Raw genomic sequence first — 16,491 nt, forward strand, 5'->3', positions numbered from 1 at the left:
AAATCCCAAGTGAACTAAAGCAATAACCGACTCCAGCCGGAAGTCGGAAGGGCCTAACGCATAATGGCACAGCGTCACCGTTGCCGCCCGCCGCCGCCTTGCCGCCTCAAAAGGTGGGGGTGACAGTACCGCAGTACGGGGGGTTGATCACGATACCCTGTCTCTGTCGTCATCGTGCACAGTGGCCGATTTCGAAGCCCAGATAGCCCAGTTAGGTAACCGCCAGCCCGGTTATCGTGAGTTGACGATACCGTCATGTCCGTCCCGTGTCCTCGCTGATGTCATTAAAACACCCACAGCGGAGCAAGGTTGTAAACAGGGCTGAGAAGATAGATGCTGCGTGCCGTGACTGCCGGGTCCCACCAGCTACGTGGGTCGATATCCCCAGGACACGAGGACTTCCCCCCTGGGTCTTTATCGATATCGCTCTATCGCGATGGCAGCGGTTAAGAATGGTTAGAGTGCTGCTAGATCGTGAATTGGGGGAAGACTTACTGGGTAGTCTGGAGCTTTGCGTGTTTCATTATATGCTCCAAGTGATTACAGAGGCTATACCCAGTCTAATGCGTGGGAATGTTTGTGACTGAGCCCTTCTTGATACCATACGCTGCTCGTTGACCTAAGCCTGATACCGAAGATAGACGAACGCCAGATCACCCAATCAAGGCAGCAAGTGGAAAAGCGAGGGAAGAATGTGTGTTATCATTAATATCTCTCTGGAAGGCTATCGTATGCTTCGAAACCAACGCCTAGACGCCATGCCCAATTCAACATGACGTTCGTGTACCGTCAACCTGGGATGCCCACGGTGAACGCATCCGATACATTCTTCAATCTACCCGTCCCCCTCTGGCTGCGGGTTCCTCACTCCAAGCCCCTGAATCTCCGGTTGAACTCCTCCACAGCCACAGCAACCATGCGGTACAAGAATCCCCTTCCGCTCTCCTCCCCGACGGGGACGAAGGGTCCGTTTGTGCCGCCCCTCAGCACGATGCTGATTCCTGTGCGCTCCTTCGCGATGGTCTGGACATCCTTGAGTGGGACGTCCCACTCGGTGGTAAGTCTCCGGCTTCTAATGAGTAGAATTCGGCTGTACGTCACCATGACGACCATATCCTCACGCGGTAGCTCCAAATGTGCAATGTATTCCTCGTTGAAGTATTTGCCGTTGTCGACTTGTTTGAGCCAAGATTGGCCCAAAGCCTCACGCTGGTTGTATGGCCGCACAATGCCATCCTGTGGGATGAATCGCGTGATGCGGACACGATCGAGCTCGGATCCGTCAAAGACGGTCGTAGTGTTCCGCACACCTTCAGAGACGTTCGAGGCAAAGTCGAAGACGCCGACGGCGGGCTTGGTGATCAGCCCCAGAGCACCTTTTCCGACACCCTTGAAGAATCCCGCGGCGCCCTCCTGTTCAGCACCTTCGAGAGGTTTCTTGGCTACGCCTCCGACGCCAGAGGCAACTGATGTGAAAAACGAGTTGGCGCCGGCTGTGAAGCCATAGAGAGCATGCTTCGGACGGTTCCGCGCGCGTGTGATGCGACGGCGATCCTGGAACTGCTTGTCCAGCGTCGCTGCGGCGAGGCCTTTGCTGAAACTGCCGGTGATCTTGGAGAACGAATCGGAGAAGCCGTAGACCGACTTCTTCACAAAGCTGGCTGCACCCTTGGCAATACCCAGTCCAAGATCTTCAGGCTTGTCGGACATAATGAGTCCTTGGTATGGCTCGTAGAAGACATCTGTGATACCACTGCTGATGTTATTGAACAGACCGACTGGGTTGCCCAGGAAGTCAGCGCTGCCAATAATCTTGTGAACTTGATAGATGACCTCTTGACTGTAGTGATTGGACATGTTTTGAACAAGTACGGGTATTGACACGCGGGCGTTCTCTAGTAGTAAGGCATTCAAACGTATGGGCGCATCATTGACGTTGCCGATGGCCATGGTCATGGCATTGACGAAGAACATGACCGGGTTATGCGAAGAAGTCTTGTCCTCCACATTCACACGCTCTGTGCGCATGAATGAGAGATCGAGTTGCATAGGTTGAATGTTCAGGACCTCGAAGTAGATGTCCTGGCCCGACTGTTGCTGCTTTGGCTCAGGGATATCCAAGCCTTCGTCACAAAGCTTTCCTTCGTGGGTTTCGGTCCAAGATGCACCCGGTACCTTCGTGAAGTCCAGCACGGCGTAGATAAAATCCTCATCAAGTTCAACCGTCATCTGCTGCAGCAGAAGAGTTGCGTACTTGATATAGATAACACCGTAGGAGTCGTCCTTAACCCTAGTGACCATGGCATGCAGTGAGGGGTGCATCTCGATCTCTTGGGCTTGCTTGGGAACCACAGAAGGATAGAGGACCATGGGGAATAGTCCGCCGTATAGCTGGTTATCGATCTGAATCCACTTGATTGAGGTGCTGATATTCTGATACAGCGCCGACTCATTGTACTTCAGCTGCACATCCCGGAACGTGATGTAAGCCAGTTCCTTGAGCTGGGAGTTGATGAGCGAGACTCCGATGCCCGAGAGCTTGAGATGGGCCTGAAAGGTAGTGCCTGTATTTTGCTGTTTGACTTCGAATCCGCTGGTGCTGTTTGTACTCAATCCGGTCCCCGTCCTCTGCCGGTACAAACTCTTGCCAGGCTTGTAGTTGGACAGGATAAGAGTCTGGGTGGGACCGTCAGCCGCGACATTGATATCGATGATCTTCTGACCACCCGAGGTGCCGATAATCTTCATGGGGATGAGGTTGCCAATCTCAGCTAGCTTGATGTGTCGTTCCTTGCCATGGGCTGTGATGACGACCTCCTTGAACTTAGCAGCAGGGAAGTCCCAGGCATATGGCATAATGCTCCGAGGTGGCAATCTGTACCGGATTGGCCGCCAACCGGATCGGTCTTCAGCCCCATCGTCGTCTATGTTGGGATTGGCTTGGTGGAATGTGAACTCTGTGTCGCTCTCATTGCGCATAGAAAAGGGCCAATTCTTTGTCTCTATGCTTAGGTGCAAGAAGATAGTCGCGTCTTCCATCAATGTCTCCACTCGGATGAGGCGCTGCCGCTGGCCAGCTTTGGCTATTTTGATATGAGTAGTACCCAGGTCTGAGATGTTGAACGGAGATGTCCACTGATTGTTGATGCCAGGGTAACAGAGGGCTATCTGTTTTATGTGGGATCGCTGTAGAGCGTGAAGAGGCTGAAGTGCGCCAGGCTCGAGAGTCATGAGGTTGGAAGACCCAGGCTCCCTGATGTTGAGCTCCTCCCCAGCCTTGTTCTGGACGACAAATCTGGGCGCTAGGGTGACGACCTTGGTCATCTTGTATTTTCCCTGGCCAGCCTCGACCGTGATGCCAACGTGGTACTCGGTATTCTTGTCGGTTGCCGGAAGAACAACGTCAGATGTACTGCCGATGGCATCGAAACTTTGAGGCTTGCTCCATTCCGATTCGCCAACTTTGAGCAAGGCACGGTTTCGGTGGTCGTCACTGGCGAATGAAAACATATAGGGGAGTGCCTTGGGCTGCTCTCTGTTCGAGTTGTCCGTCAGAGGTGCTTGTCCGGCCGCCCTCTTGGCCTGCTGGAGGAACTGCTTGCCACGTATATTGACATCGAGGCCGGTCTTGTTTAGAACGACGTAAGGACTGTAGACAGTGACCTTGAATGCGCCACCACCGTCAGGAACCTTGAAGTAATGAAGTCGGAGCTGCAGTTGAAGGCCTTCTTCATCCTTGCAAATCAGCTTGTGCTCCTTCCGGAAGTCATCCTGGCCCCCGGGGTTGATGATAGCAAACTCGCTGGGCTTGAATACAGTGTCCTGCATATCAATGCTCATGAGAAGCAAATGTGACAGCTCCACGACATGCACAGGACTAACACCGCCCTTTCGGAGGAAGTTGGTCCAGTCCTTCTTAGTGTTTTTGTCGTAGATACGGTACTTGAAGTCGTAAGGCAAGAGATTTTCGAGGATGATGGGTGGCGAAAGTTTGATTTTCATGTACGGGTATCTCCTAATTACTTGTTAGCATTTATCAAGTGATAAATAAATATAAATAATAGCTTACCCGTTCAGGAAGTGGCCTCTATCGAAGCTTGTGTTCATCTGGAAGTAGAATGGATCATTGCCCTCCCCTTTGCATACCAAAGTACGAGTTGGTCTCTTGATCAGATCCTTCCACCAAAGGTGCTCTGACGACCATGCGTAACCAAATCCAGAATCCGGTCGTACCAGAAGAGATTTGACAAAACATGCCGCGACAGGTGCGGGTCGGCTCTCCCCAGGAGGGATCTTCTCGATTTTGAGCAGATGGCCCTCCTGGGCATCGTAGACACCAAGCTCGACAGGTATCTGCGTGTCATTCTCCACCACCAAGGGTGATCTTAGAGTAACGTACTTGACATTGTCGTTGCCGAGTTGAACTTCGACCAGGAGGCGGTGCATCGTGTTGTCCGTCTTGGGTCGGAGGCTGTAAAGAAACTCGCCCTGTCGATTGATGCGGACGTTCTTGACAGTATCAAAACCGCTACCTTCGATCTGCACCGTCACACTGTTCGCCGTATTGCTGTCAGACATGATATTCTCACGCATCTTTTCCCAGTGTTCAAAGCTCCAAGGGGCTTCCTGGCCATCGTCAAGTCTGACTGAGATGTTATCCGTGTTGCTTTGGTTCCTGGCCTGGACAATCACGTCAAATCCGGTGTAGTTCCGAATCTTGTAGGCCGTCTCGGCGCCCCGCGGTTTGCCAAGGACATCTTCGTTTTCAGTCAAGAAATCAAAGGATTTCGATGCCAAGGCAATGGTGGCGGTGGTGACTGTGACCTCAAATGTTTTCCTTGACTGCATGTCTACCGAGAGCAATCCAGTGTCCTGGGCTCTCGCCACACCGAGACCAACCTGCCAAGGCTCCAGCAGTGGTTCCCAGGCGGACTTGGCAAAGTTGTACACATTAATATACATATCGATTGCAGTTTCCGCCTTGAGACTACCTGACCAGTCGGCTGCCGATGCCGTGAAATTCTTGACGCTCAAGTCCAAGATAGGCAGTTCATGGACATCACCTATCAGTACAACACGAATCCCGTCGATGGTCGCAGTCAACTCTTCGTGCCGTTTCGGGCCCTTGCTCAAATCGTGAACAGGCTTCTGTGGCTGTGATGACTTGCGCGTACGGGTCGTCACAGTGCCAGCTGTCCGAGCACCCTTCGTTCGGTTGGCGATGGTAGAACCACCACGACCGCTGGCAGTGCGCTGCTTGAGGCCATCGCCTCGAAGTTGTTGAGCCTTTTTATCGGAAGCGCTGGGCTTGGAATCTTCAGGCTTGTCGGCTGACAGCTCGGATGCCTTGCTGATGATTTGAAGGACAAGTAAGATATCGCGCAGTGAAAGCCGCAGAATCAGGGGCTCGATGTCAATGTGGATGCTCGTCAAGTTAGACTGGGAGCTGTCCATCGACAGCTGTATCGAAAAGTCATCAAGAATACGCAGGCGGCTTTCCTCAAATCTGTCCATGCGACACAGGAACATGCCGACCTGGGAGACTTGGAAAGTTAGTGCATGCTGCTGAGACAAGAGCACCTGCTTCGTGCCCAGCACAATAGCCTCTGAACTTGAACTTAGGGGATTGGCGATCAGAATGACTTGAGCATCCACGATATTAACACGGAAGGCGAGGCTCATCTGTGAGCCGTCCTGCTTTGCGTCGTCTTTCTGAAGCTCCTGCCCAGGCTTTTGTGACTGACTACCAGTCCAGACGACTTGCATAGAGTCGGCATCAGACCCATCTGATGACTCTTCAGGGATATCTTCAACCTGTGGGGCTTCATCAGACTGCAAACCAGTTGACACGAAGTGTTGAATGGCAAACACATAATCCAGAGCAAAAATAACTCTCGGGCTGTCAACAGCGACCATTGCAATCACGTTACGGTTCTGGCCACCGCTCATGGACACGGAGGCCATAAACTGCTGCACACTCTTATTGGAAGAAGTCATGATCTTTCGGAACTTGTTGCCATCCCTCCGGCGGGAGTCCTGGATGGTGAAGGAGTGTATGACGAACTCGGCCTCGAGAGAGTTATCGGAAAGCATTCGAGTCTTGAGTTTGCTGTCATCCAATGAGAATTGCGCCAAGCTAGCATTGTCTGTGTTGCCCACGGGCCTGCCATCTGGCGCGTCGATTAATTCCAAACCAATCTTGTGGACATCAAAGACGAGGTCCAGTTTTGTCCAGGCATCCTCGCGAGTCCCGAGTTCTGGTCCCAAATCGATCAGCGAGTTATCGCCGCCGGTAGTGGTCGAGGACATGGTCTTAGCTCGTCGGAGAGTGCCCTCGTCAACATCTCTCTCAGCTTCCTCGCCGCTTGCTTCAGCGTCGGTAGAAAATGCAGCTGGGACGGACTTTGAGATCGCAAGGAGTGAGCTTAACTGATACTGAGTGATCTTGAGGTTTAGATCGGTCATCCTGCCTTCGATCTCCATATCTGGACGCTTCCATCCCTTTTTGTGCTCGGCATATGTAATGTTGAAGCCAAGATCGACGTGGTCGATCATTTCCAACTCCTCCGCTTCGTCCTTTTCGTAGTGGAAGAGCGATGTAAGCCTAACATTTCGAATACCCGCTGACAACTTCATAGCCACCTCGGAATCTTCCGAATCATCCAGAGGAGCGAACTTGTTCTGCGCATATATCTCTCCAAGGTAAGCTGTGATCAGATCACGCTTCGGTCGGCCTGGTGAAATTGACCCCGGGAACACGATGATGGGTGTATTCACAATGACGTCAAACTTGAACCGGCTGGTACTCTGCTGTATCTGTTGGGCCTGGTTTGCAGCGGCTTGACGCGCGGCATTGTAGATCGCCTGCATCTTGCCGAATTTCACTAAGAACTCAATGATTTTCCTGAACGGTTCTTCCATAAAGTTGACTTTGATGGAGCCGGCGCGAAGGAAGATGGACGAGTCATATCCAGGATATGCCTTCTCATTGCTCGAATCGAATGTCTCGTACCGGAAATCAGCCAGCTCGTCGCCCTGGATTGTGACCAGTCGTCGTAAGCTTGAGTCTTCCGATGCGCCTACGTTTACATCATCCACCAAACTCAAGTCGCCAAGCTTTGTCGCAATACGCATCGTCTTGCCAGACAGGTATACACCGACGTCGGCATGGTTGAAAGATAGCGTAGCAAGCCTGATGCCGTCATTATTCAGAATCATGCGTATAGTCTTGAGGTCGACCTTCACTCGGATGGATCCTGCGTCATTTTGTGGCGACTCAGGGGACGGTTCAATGATCTGGGGCTTATCGTCATCGCCGTCTTCCTCATCTTCTTCCTCACTATCAATGATAGCCTTCTGGCGTTGGGTGCTGACGTTGTCATTGTTGGTGAAAGTGACAAGAATGAAATCCAGCAGTGTGAGAAGTGTTTTTCGGGTCACGATAAGGTTTATGGTGGAGACAGCGACGTTGATGTTGGTCTCTATGCCCTCATAGACCGGCATGAACTCGGGAGACTCTCTCTTGACCTTGACAAATTTGACCTTGACGAGATCTCGTTTCTCTTGTCTGTCTTCAACGTCGCCGGAAGAAACGATCGATTTGAAGTCTGCGGAGGGGTTGTCCACGAAGTCATCGACGGTGACCGAGCCGAGGGATACTTCGGCAGCCATGTCGAAAGGTCGAATGTAGAACTCAAGATCAAAGTTCTCGGCAACCAGCTCCACCAACAACGCGTCGGGTTTCTGACCATCTGGGTCACTTCGGTACAAGGAGCCTTGCAGCTTGTCGACAGCGAATTTGAATTCGAAGGTGCGCTGCTGCATCTTGAGCTGTTGGTTTGTACTCCCGTCAGGCGCATCTTCGAAGTCATCATCATCGTCGTCGTCATCGTGAAGTATGACAGCTGTTTGTTGTGTGTTAAACAGGTTGGCTGACGATTTCCGTCGATGGGCTTTCCGTGATCTACTCGAGGCACTGCTGAGAAGGCGAGGCCTTTTAGGCCGCTGTGGTGCCTGGGTCTGTTGTGCGTCGCCACCAAATTTTGGTATTGCAACGTCAATGAGCCTCATGAGACTCTTGTACTTGGTATCGGAAACTGTGGCGTGCAGGACCGGCATTCGCCCGGATATCTTCACCTTGGTCAAATTGGGGGCCTTGGGAAGGATCGATAGAGCAACAACAAAGTCTAGGTTGATCTTCTCGACGACGTGATACATGCGAGCATCATCCTTCTCAACCAATTGAGATTTGGTATCCTCTATGGATGGGCCGATGAGGACCTGGGTTGAGGTAAGCTTTACGAGGAAACGGTCGTACATGAGGGACTCTAGCTGCTTGAAGTCTTCATCTGAATACTGCTGATGCTGCTTTTCTTGCACCTGCTTCAAGGTGTCCTTGTCAACAAGTTCACTGCTGACACTGATGTGACCTGCATCGAGGATGAGGCAATTCGACCTCTTAGTCGTGATATCTTGCGGGATAATGATGAGCGGGGCCTGCAGGTCCAACTTGGCATTAATGGCCTTGTGTTCTTCGAGAGCGAACTCCAGACCAGCTCTCGTTTGCTGTCTTAGGCCCTCGACTGTGGCACCAGCCGATTCCATGAGGGCACTAATGGACTCCATGTGCCGTTCCGGGGGCTTGAAGAAGTCGACTACACCCACAACGAAGTTGGGGTTCCATACGATCTCGAGGGGTTTTAACTTTGCGGTCACGGCGAAATCACCTTGGCCGTCGAGAGGGTTCTGCTCCACCTGTAGATCGAAGAAGGAAGTGTGCTCCGTCTTTTCTAGGTCCACAATCGAGAGCCGCTTCTGTTTGCTCTGTTCTGGTGCATCTTTGACTCTGACGATCTCCTTGAACAGGGAGTTGGCGGTGGTGCCATCATTGACACGGAAGCCTCCAAGGCTGAGATCCGCGAGCACGGAATCGGTTCGTTTGAGTGCCTTGGCTTTGAAAACATCGAAGTGAAGACTCAGGAGATCCCTCTTGGCGCCATGCGGACTTTGCCTGAGGGTGAAACTGCCAGTACTGAGAGATGCATCAAACTGCATCTTTACGGCATCCCGCGGGGCGTCCACTGCGTCTGCGAGTGCTTGTTTCTCGTCCCAATCAATAGCCTCGTAGAGCTCCTGCCGTTGCTCTTCTGTCATCTGAGTGTTTTCGTCAGACTGCTGAGACTGCTGCGACGGCTTGGAGCCCCAGGCCCACGCAAGCCATCCCTGGGGGTGCTCCTCCTTCGGGGGTGCGTTCTTGAGGGCTTCCGCGTTCTCCTTCTTGAGCTGATTGCGGGCTAACGATCTCCAGAAGCGTAGATCCTCGTATTCGAGCTTCATCTCCAGCCTGTTCAGGTCATCCGTCTCCTGGGGGGTCAGATGTTGGTTGGCCTTCTTTTTCTTGAATATCTCGATGTACCGGCGGCGATCGTCCCGCCTCTCCTTGAAGTAATCCCAACTCCACCGCCGATTGCGGTCGTGGATTTTGGAGAGCACAGCATCGCCAGCGAACCTGAGCCAGGCCCGCGGGTCTTCCTTGGGTGAGACTCCCTTGGGCTGCAACTTCTTGTATTCCTGGTGCCGGATAAAGTAGTGGAAGAGGTCGACCATCATGAGAGCATCGCGGTATTGGTCATCATCCAGAACGACACCAATCTCATCGAACAGCAAGCTGCCCTTGAACTTGGGGGTGTGAGTGTCCCCTGATTTGTCGAGCTCGATCTTGGCCTGTCCGCTGACGGGTTTCAGGATGAACTGGTGTTGTGCAGCGTCCACGTCGTCGCCGCCGTCGTCCTTGCCGATCATCCTCTTGAATTCAGCAATCATGTCGTCGTGGGACAGAGTGTCGTCGCCGTCTGCTAGGGCTTCACGACCCGAGCCCAGCAGCTTTGTGTCGGTATTCCAGTAGACTGCGAGGGCGTCAAGCTTGGCAAGCTTGTGTGTCGTCTTGGTCGAGTTCTGGATAAAGGTAGGCTTCCAATCGCCATCGGTGGAAACGGCGCTGAACTCTTCCAGAGTGAGACCGAGCGAAAAGGGGTGTCCCGGGGTGGAGATGGAATCCTCGTAGCGGACGTGTATGTTCTTGACGGTGACCTGCAGGTTGTCGACAATCTTAGTGACCAAGCTCTCGGTGAAGCTCTGGCTCTTCTTCTGCTCCTCCTGGCTGAGCCCGGCCTGGGAACGCTCCTTCAGCAGCTCGGCCGAGTCCAGCTTCTCCATCTTGAGCCGCTGCTTCCTGCGGTCCTCCTCGTCCTCGTCGTAGGCGGCCTCCTCCTTGGGCGAGGCGAGCAGGAAGACATCCTCTATGAAGACCTTGACGGGAGCGCCGCGTAGATTCGACCAGGGGATGGTGAGGGTCAGCTCGCCGAGGTGCCCCTCGACGACGTTGATCGGGAGCTTGAGCTGGTCGAGCGCCTCCTTACGCAGCTCTAGGTTGCGCAGCTTTACATCGCCGGACCAGATGCCGACCTTCAACTGGGTAGGGTCAAAATTCTTGACGTACATGCCCAGGAAGCGGTTCAGCAGACCGGCGACCAAGCCTTCCAACATGTTGATCGGGTGGTGCCGTGACCCGGGCCGGGGAAATGTCGTCGATTAGGGTGGGGTGTCGGGATGCTTCATTGGCAGGAAGCGCGCCTGAGGTGTGATGACGTATGTCGTGGGAACGCGATGTCAGATTCTGGAGGTGGGAAAGTCGTGATCGTCGACAAAGTGGTGCGCAAGGGCTATGGGAAGTTGACTGGCTGTTGCAGTAGAGTATGGTGCCGCGGCGAGTATGACACGAGAGATGGAGTACGAGGGAAAGGGAACCAAACCAGTGCGCCGAGTGGTATCGTGCAGTTCGTAGGAACCGTGGGAAGCCGAATCAGATGTCAAAAGAAGACCCCCGCCCGCTCCGGTACCCGTACAGACAGATGGATGCAAGCAAGGAAGCAAGCAAGCAAGCACTCGAGCACTCAATCACCTGAGAGAGAAGAAAGGAAGGGATGTGACGCGAAAGTCGCGCTTCACGGTCAAGTAATTAGGTTGAGGATAAGAGGGTTTCTTCATGGGAAAGACGGGGGGAAACCAACCAGCATGCACATTTGACAGGCAAGCAGTGGCTGTCCAGGGCCTTGGCTTTTGGTCTGTCTGCTTTGGGAGACGACGATTGGAGTGGATGTGCCCAAAAAATATGCTGGTGCCTGGTTCAGGTTGTGTGTGGATGTGATGGAAGCGGCCCCAACGCCCAGACTCCCAAAAAGACCACTTAAGTTACCTAGGTACCGAAAAGACCACCTACCTACCTAACTTACCTACCTACCTAACTACCTACCTGCGATCTATTGGATGTACATAACTTGGTGGCATACAACTTAGGTAGTGCGCAAGGCACCTACCTAGGGTACCTAGGGTATCTACTGTAGGTACTGTCGGGTACAGTAGATACTGTCTGTAGAAATCCCAACCTGCTGGGCCTGGCCTCCCAGGCCTGTCGTATGACGTTAGTGGGTGCAGCCAGGCTTTTGGGCTTCGGGTTGCTGGTTTGTGGCTTGTCGGCCACGCTAGCACGACAGGTATGTTGTCCTTATGCCACCAAATAATCCCACTGAAGCTCAACCAGCGACTTGAGTGCCTAAGCCAACCTAACCAAGCCTGCCACGTTGCTGGTGCATCTTCCGGAATCTCGCTCGGTTTGGGGGGACGGGGGGATGAGACAGGAAATTCGCTGTCATGCTCTATGACCAAGACAAACCACGGTACATGAGTAAACGGTGTTCAAGGTCGGACGACCAAAGCAGCCAAGGTGACGTTGGCGGGCTTGATTTGCGGGCTCGCATCTTGTCCTGGGGTCGTCCATCACTAAACATGGACCACAGCTCTGTCCAAGGCCGCGACCTCGGGAGCCTGAGAAACTGGGACTGGGCCACCACCCGACGTCACACATGCCACACGGAGCCCGTCAGTGCTCAGGCGCAGGCCCTAGAGATCTCCAGGGCCCAGGGCTTCTTGGAGATAGCCCGGTCTTGTGTAAGGCCATGTCGACACTATTATCATTTTTGCAACAGCACACGGGATCTCATCGTTCTCCAAACTGAAGATTCTCGGCAGCTGCCGTGTATCTACACGCTCCGTACAGGGAGTTGCTCTGTACCTGGGCATCCAAGCCACAAATCGCGGGGTGTCGAGCTTAACGGGCTCCCTTGTCGGACAGCAGGGGTGGTCCCAGCCGCAATAGACGTCGACGTTGGAGCCAGACCAGCCCGGTGGAGCCGAGGGTAGGCTGTTCCCAGCCGGGCATTACGTCACCATGTCCCCAAGCTCCTGTCAAGCTCCCCCCTGGGTCTTGGCTGGAACCCATTGGATGGATAGCTGGACATAGACTCGGGGGGAAATGTGTGGTAAGTTACAGTATGTACAGACGGGGCGCGGGATCGATCGATGTCCTCGATTGGAAACGGGGTCCCGCATTCACATACACCACCGTAGTACGGACGAAGCTCTACAACCTTGGTTTGCTGTCTTTGCCTCGCCTCGCCTCGCTTCGCTCCTGGTCCGGCATCTGGAACCCATGCAAGCTATTGCATCAACACCACTTGTTGTCCTCCATCCAAACCGCAGCTCCCCTCCTATTTCTGACCAATTCACCTGTCTACAAGAACACACTTTCTCTCGAATGCTCTCGTGACATCAATTGGACTCTCCCAAGGGCCAGCTTCTGTGCCGTTTATTGCTGGGCCGTGTCGTGTCGTGTCGTGTCGTGTCGTGTTGTATAGTATTGTGATACTGCTTCCGCCTCGGTAACCCGCTCCCTCCACTGCCTTACTACCCGCCATCCCGTCTCCGAACCCAGACGATGCTTCGGAGCACGCGACCTCTGTTGGCAGGCTCCACGAGAGCTGTTGCCCGACAGAGGATAACGACGACTCCATCACGCCAAGCGCAACGCCATGCTGCATACTTCACCTCGCCGCCCAGCCCCAGGATAGCCGCTTCTCTTCCCATTGCGTCGCGCATTCTCCCCCTCACACACAAAACAGCCTATGCTACCAAGCCTCCGGGCCAGATGCAGTCGGGCCGCGACCCTGAAGAGGAGAAGAAATGGGCCGAGCAAAAGCTCAAGCCGCACCCGGAGTCTGTCTCGTCCGAGTCCAGCGTACGCCACCTGTTGGAGACTGGCAAGGAGAAGCCTCGGTCTGAAGCTACACCCGTCGCCGAGGGCATAAAACACGACTTGGTGGGTCTCTTCCGTATTCACGGTCTCGCACTTGGGTCGCAGGCAGACTATGAACTAACGTGTCACCTCCTCGCAGGGTCTCGTGAAAGAAACGTTTGCTCTCAACACCGTCCCCAAGGAGTCTTATGTCCTGGGCCTCGCCGGAACGATCCCGTACCTTGCGACATCAGCCAGCACCCTGTACCTGTCGTGGGCTTTGAACACAGACTGGCCGACCTCGTCGAGCTTCCTCAACGGCATACTCATGGACCACGACTCTGCGCGATACTGGCTAGGCGTTATTGAGCCTATCCAGCTGGGCTACGGAGCGGTCATCATCAGCTTCCTTGGCGCCATCCACTGGGGCTTGGAGTATGCCGAGAAGACGCCCAGCTACGACCGCACCCGCTTCCGCTACGGCCTCGGCCTGCTCGCGTCCGTCGTTGCTTGGCCCACCCTTTTCATCCCCTGGCAGTTCGGTCTGACCTCGCAGTTTGCCGCCTTTGTGGGCTTGTATTTTGCGGACTCGCGCGCCGCCGTCAGGGGTTGGGTGCCGTCGTGGTATGCCTCTTACCGGTTCGTCCTGACCGCCATCGTCGGCCTCGCCATCATGCTTAGTCTTATCGGCCGCATGAAGATCGGACCAGACGCGCCCCGCCTGACCGGCCTCAGCGAGAAGTTCCACGCAACCAATGGCGAGGAGGAGTACAGTGACAAATGGGCAAAAGCTGAGGAGGAAGAGAAGGTGAAGAGAAAGAAGGCAAAACAGGAGGAGGAGAAGAGAAAGGCCAAGGAGGAGGCAGAGCAGAAAAAGAAGGAAGAGGCCGAGAAGAAAAAGAAGAAGACGGGCGGTAAGGATGACAAGGTCGCTAAGGAAGGTGAGGGTGATAATGCTGGCGAAGGTAAGGACGAGGGAAAGGAGGAGAAGAGTGATGGCAAGGATGGAAGCTCCAATGAGGACGAGGCCGACGACAAGAAGAAGGATGAGGCCGATGGCAAGAAGAAAGACGCGGCCGGTGACGACAAGAAGGATGGTGGTGGAGATGAGAAATGAGTACAACGTAACGCGACTGAGCCCCGGTGCTCTGCACCGTCACGATCGCGATTCTTGTTTCTACTTTGTAAGAACTCAGCGGCTGGCGTTTGGGGGAATTTTTAATTACTATGCAGATTTAAGTTTCAGAGCTCGTGGATTTGACCTGTTCTCGCTCCGCACTAACCATACTGTGACGGTATCCTCCCCGTTTCCTTTTAGAATGGGGGAAGGCTTTACTGTTAAATAGTATATTTCCGCATGTAGCTTCCATGCGGTTGCAGTGAGTCACTGGACTATAACGTAGGATTCGGCTTCGACCCCAAAGTCTGCTTTGGAAACGTGCTTGGACGTACCACATGCATAGTCTGAGCTATATTCGGAAGGCAAATTCAAATAAATCCCCGGAGTACCCTAAGTTACTGACTGCCATAGCCATCTTTTGGAGCCAATCTCGTTGGTTGCTCCAAGACGTGGAGGATCAATCTCGTAGTAGTTAAGGTAGAAGTGGCACTATGCCACTTGGCTTCTTTGCCGCACCTGAACATACCCTGGAGTTATCAGCACTGTATTGAAACCCTTCTGTGACTGGTGGTCGTAGAAGTTTGAGATTTGGCGAAGTCCGGAGTCTTTCTCCCTAATTCCAGAAACCAATCGAGATAACGGCCATCCAGGTGTCACTGAATCATTCTAAGCCGCTTCGTTTCCTTACGGATCGAATACTTTATAGTTCATTAGTTCCGTCAATCATTCGAATCTGATGTAGATCGAAAATCAATCCTAAGTTGGTCGTATGTCGCATTAAGGTAGATTACAATAATTCTGGGCTTCAGGTGGCGATTACGACTTCAAACGTGACTGAACCTTATTCATTTTGCGCGGAAGTCCAGTTCCAGTCAGGACAGAGATTGCCGTAGCAAGCTTCTTCAACGGTCTATCTTCCGAAGACAGCTGTAGTTGATATTAACTACGCAAACATCCGCCCGAGAGGTTTTCATTGGCCAGAGAATTTTGGCTGATTTGGAACACCGTACAGCGAATATGCGCGCTATAGTCAATGACATCTTCTGGGCAAGTGGTGTTATTCCGCTGCGCGCGCTTGAAACTATTGTCGAGAAAGAATGCACTAATCCAGGTCTAATTGAAACTTGCTCCTTTACTAGCGTCCATTGAAAAACACAAGAAGGTCATGATCGATGTGTCAGTGAAATACTCATGTAAGCAATCAGGTCAACATATCTCCCTCGGTATAAACCTCTGAGACTTTGAAGCGGCAGTTAGTAGCTCAGCCCTCGAAAGGGAAAGGGAAAGAAAGCCGATGCGACCTGACCTGTGGAAGAGACTGAAAAGAGAACCCGGATGTCATCTTCTTTACTTTGAGCCCTTGATAGTTTCAGGCTGCTCATGAAGGAAGGATTTCCAAGGGCCAAGACCCATCAGAGTTGCAGCCCGATATTAGGCTGCTCGCAAGCCAAGAATGAGTTCAATCTTCTGTTACAGCAATCACGAATCCTTTGTACACTTCTTCTGGCGATTTCCTCGCTGACCACTCTGACGCGAGGACCTCTGACGACATGTGGATATGAATGTTCCAGAAACTCTTTCACCATCTCATCATTGATGTAATGAGCTCTTTCTGAAACAAATTGGGTATCTCTATGTCCATCTAGAACATCTCATGTCAAGAGGATCCGCGGCCCTTGCGATCATCGAGGCCAGTTCGGGCTCTTTGCATTGCCATCGGCTCGACTAGGTCCGCCAGTCGGTGGCGGCACAATTACTCCAAGTCCCTTTCAAAATTCCGCAACGGCAAGTTTTGTCATGTATGCTCGGCAGAAGACTGATCAAACTTGATTTTCTAGAAGATTGACGATCGTACCTATGTCTGTCCTCGGCACTTCGGTGGAGAGAAGTTAAGGTTTGCGTAGCGCTTGAAGCCCAATCACAACGTTAAACTACCTCCTCGGCAGGTAGGCAACCCAAATAGAAGAACTCCAGAAGCTTGCTCCATCTGAACCACGCCCAGACGGCACGTAATGATGCGACAGCCAATCAATCTACTGGTGCTATGCAGTTCTGAAACAAGACGTTCTGTCCTACTCCTGGAAAGCTGGCTCCCCGCTCTATAATCTGGTGCTTTCGTGCTTGGCAGTGCGGTTGGGCGAAAGTTTCCTACCGACCCGCCTCGTTGGCGGACCCATTAGAAAAGAAATCTGACCCTCCCAGATTACAAAATAAGGTTAAGTTGACTGCAGCAAGGGGCCAG

At 53.0% G+C, this 16,491-nt stretch overlaps 2 protein-coding genes across 2 annotated transcripts; one reads left to right on the forward strand and one right to left on the reverse strand.

Annotated features, from left to right (window-relative positions):
• Positions 1–864: 864 nt before the first annotated feature.
• On the reverse strand, positions 865–10,545 carry JN550_010221 (uncharacterized protein; the record flags this gene model as incomplete). The annotated part of the gene is made up of 2 exons (XM_049308451.1): positions 865–4,015; positions 4,070–10,545. The coding sequence occupies 2 exons, from the start codon at positions 10,543–10,545 to the stop codon at positions 865–867; spliced, it is 9,627 nt and encodes a 3,208-aa protein (XP_049167795.1).
• Positions 10,546–12,832: 2,287 nt separating this feature from the next.
• JN550_010222 (uncharacterized protein) lies at positions 12,833–14,246 on the forward strand (the record flags this gene model as incomplete). Its single annotated transcript, XM_049308452.1, has 2 exons — positions 12,833–13,213; positions 13,290–14,246. The coding sequence occupies 2 exons, from the start codon at positions 12,833–12,835 to the stop codon at positions 14,244–14,246; spliced, it is 1,338 nt and encodes a 445-aa protein (XP_049167796.1).
• Positions 14,247–16,491: the final 2,245 nt, after the last annotated feature.

Source organism: Neoarthrinium moseri (genome assembly GCF_022829205.1).
Source record: "Neoarthrinium moseri strain CBS 164.80 chromosome Unknown scaffold51_Wmoseri_CBS_16480, whole genome shotgun sequence".
Lineage (NCBI taxonomy): Eukaryota > Fungi > Ascomycota > Sordariomycetes > Amphisphaeriales > Apiosporaceae > Neoarthrinium > Neoarthrinium moseri.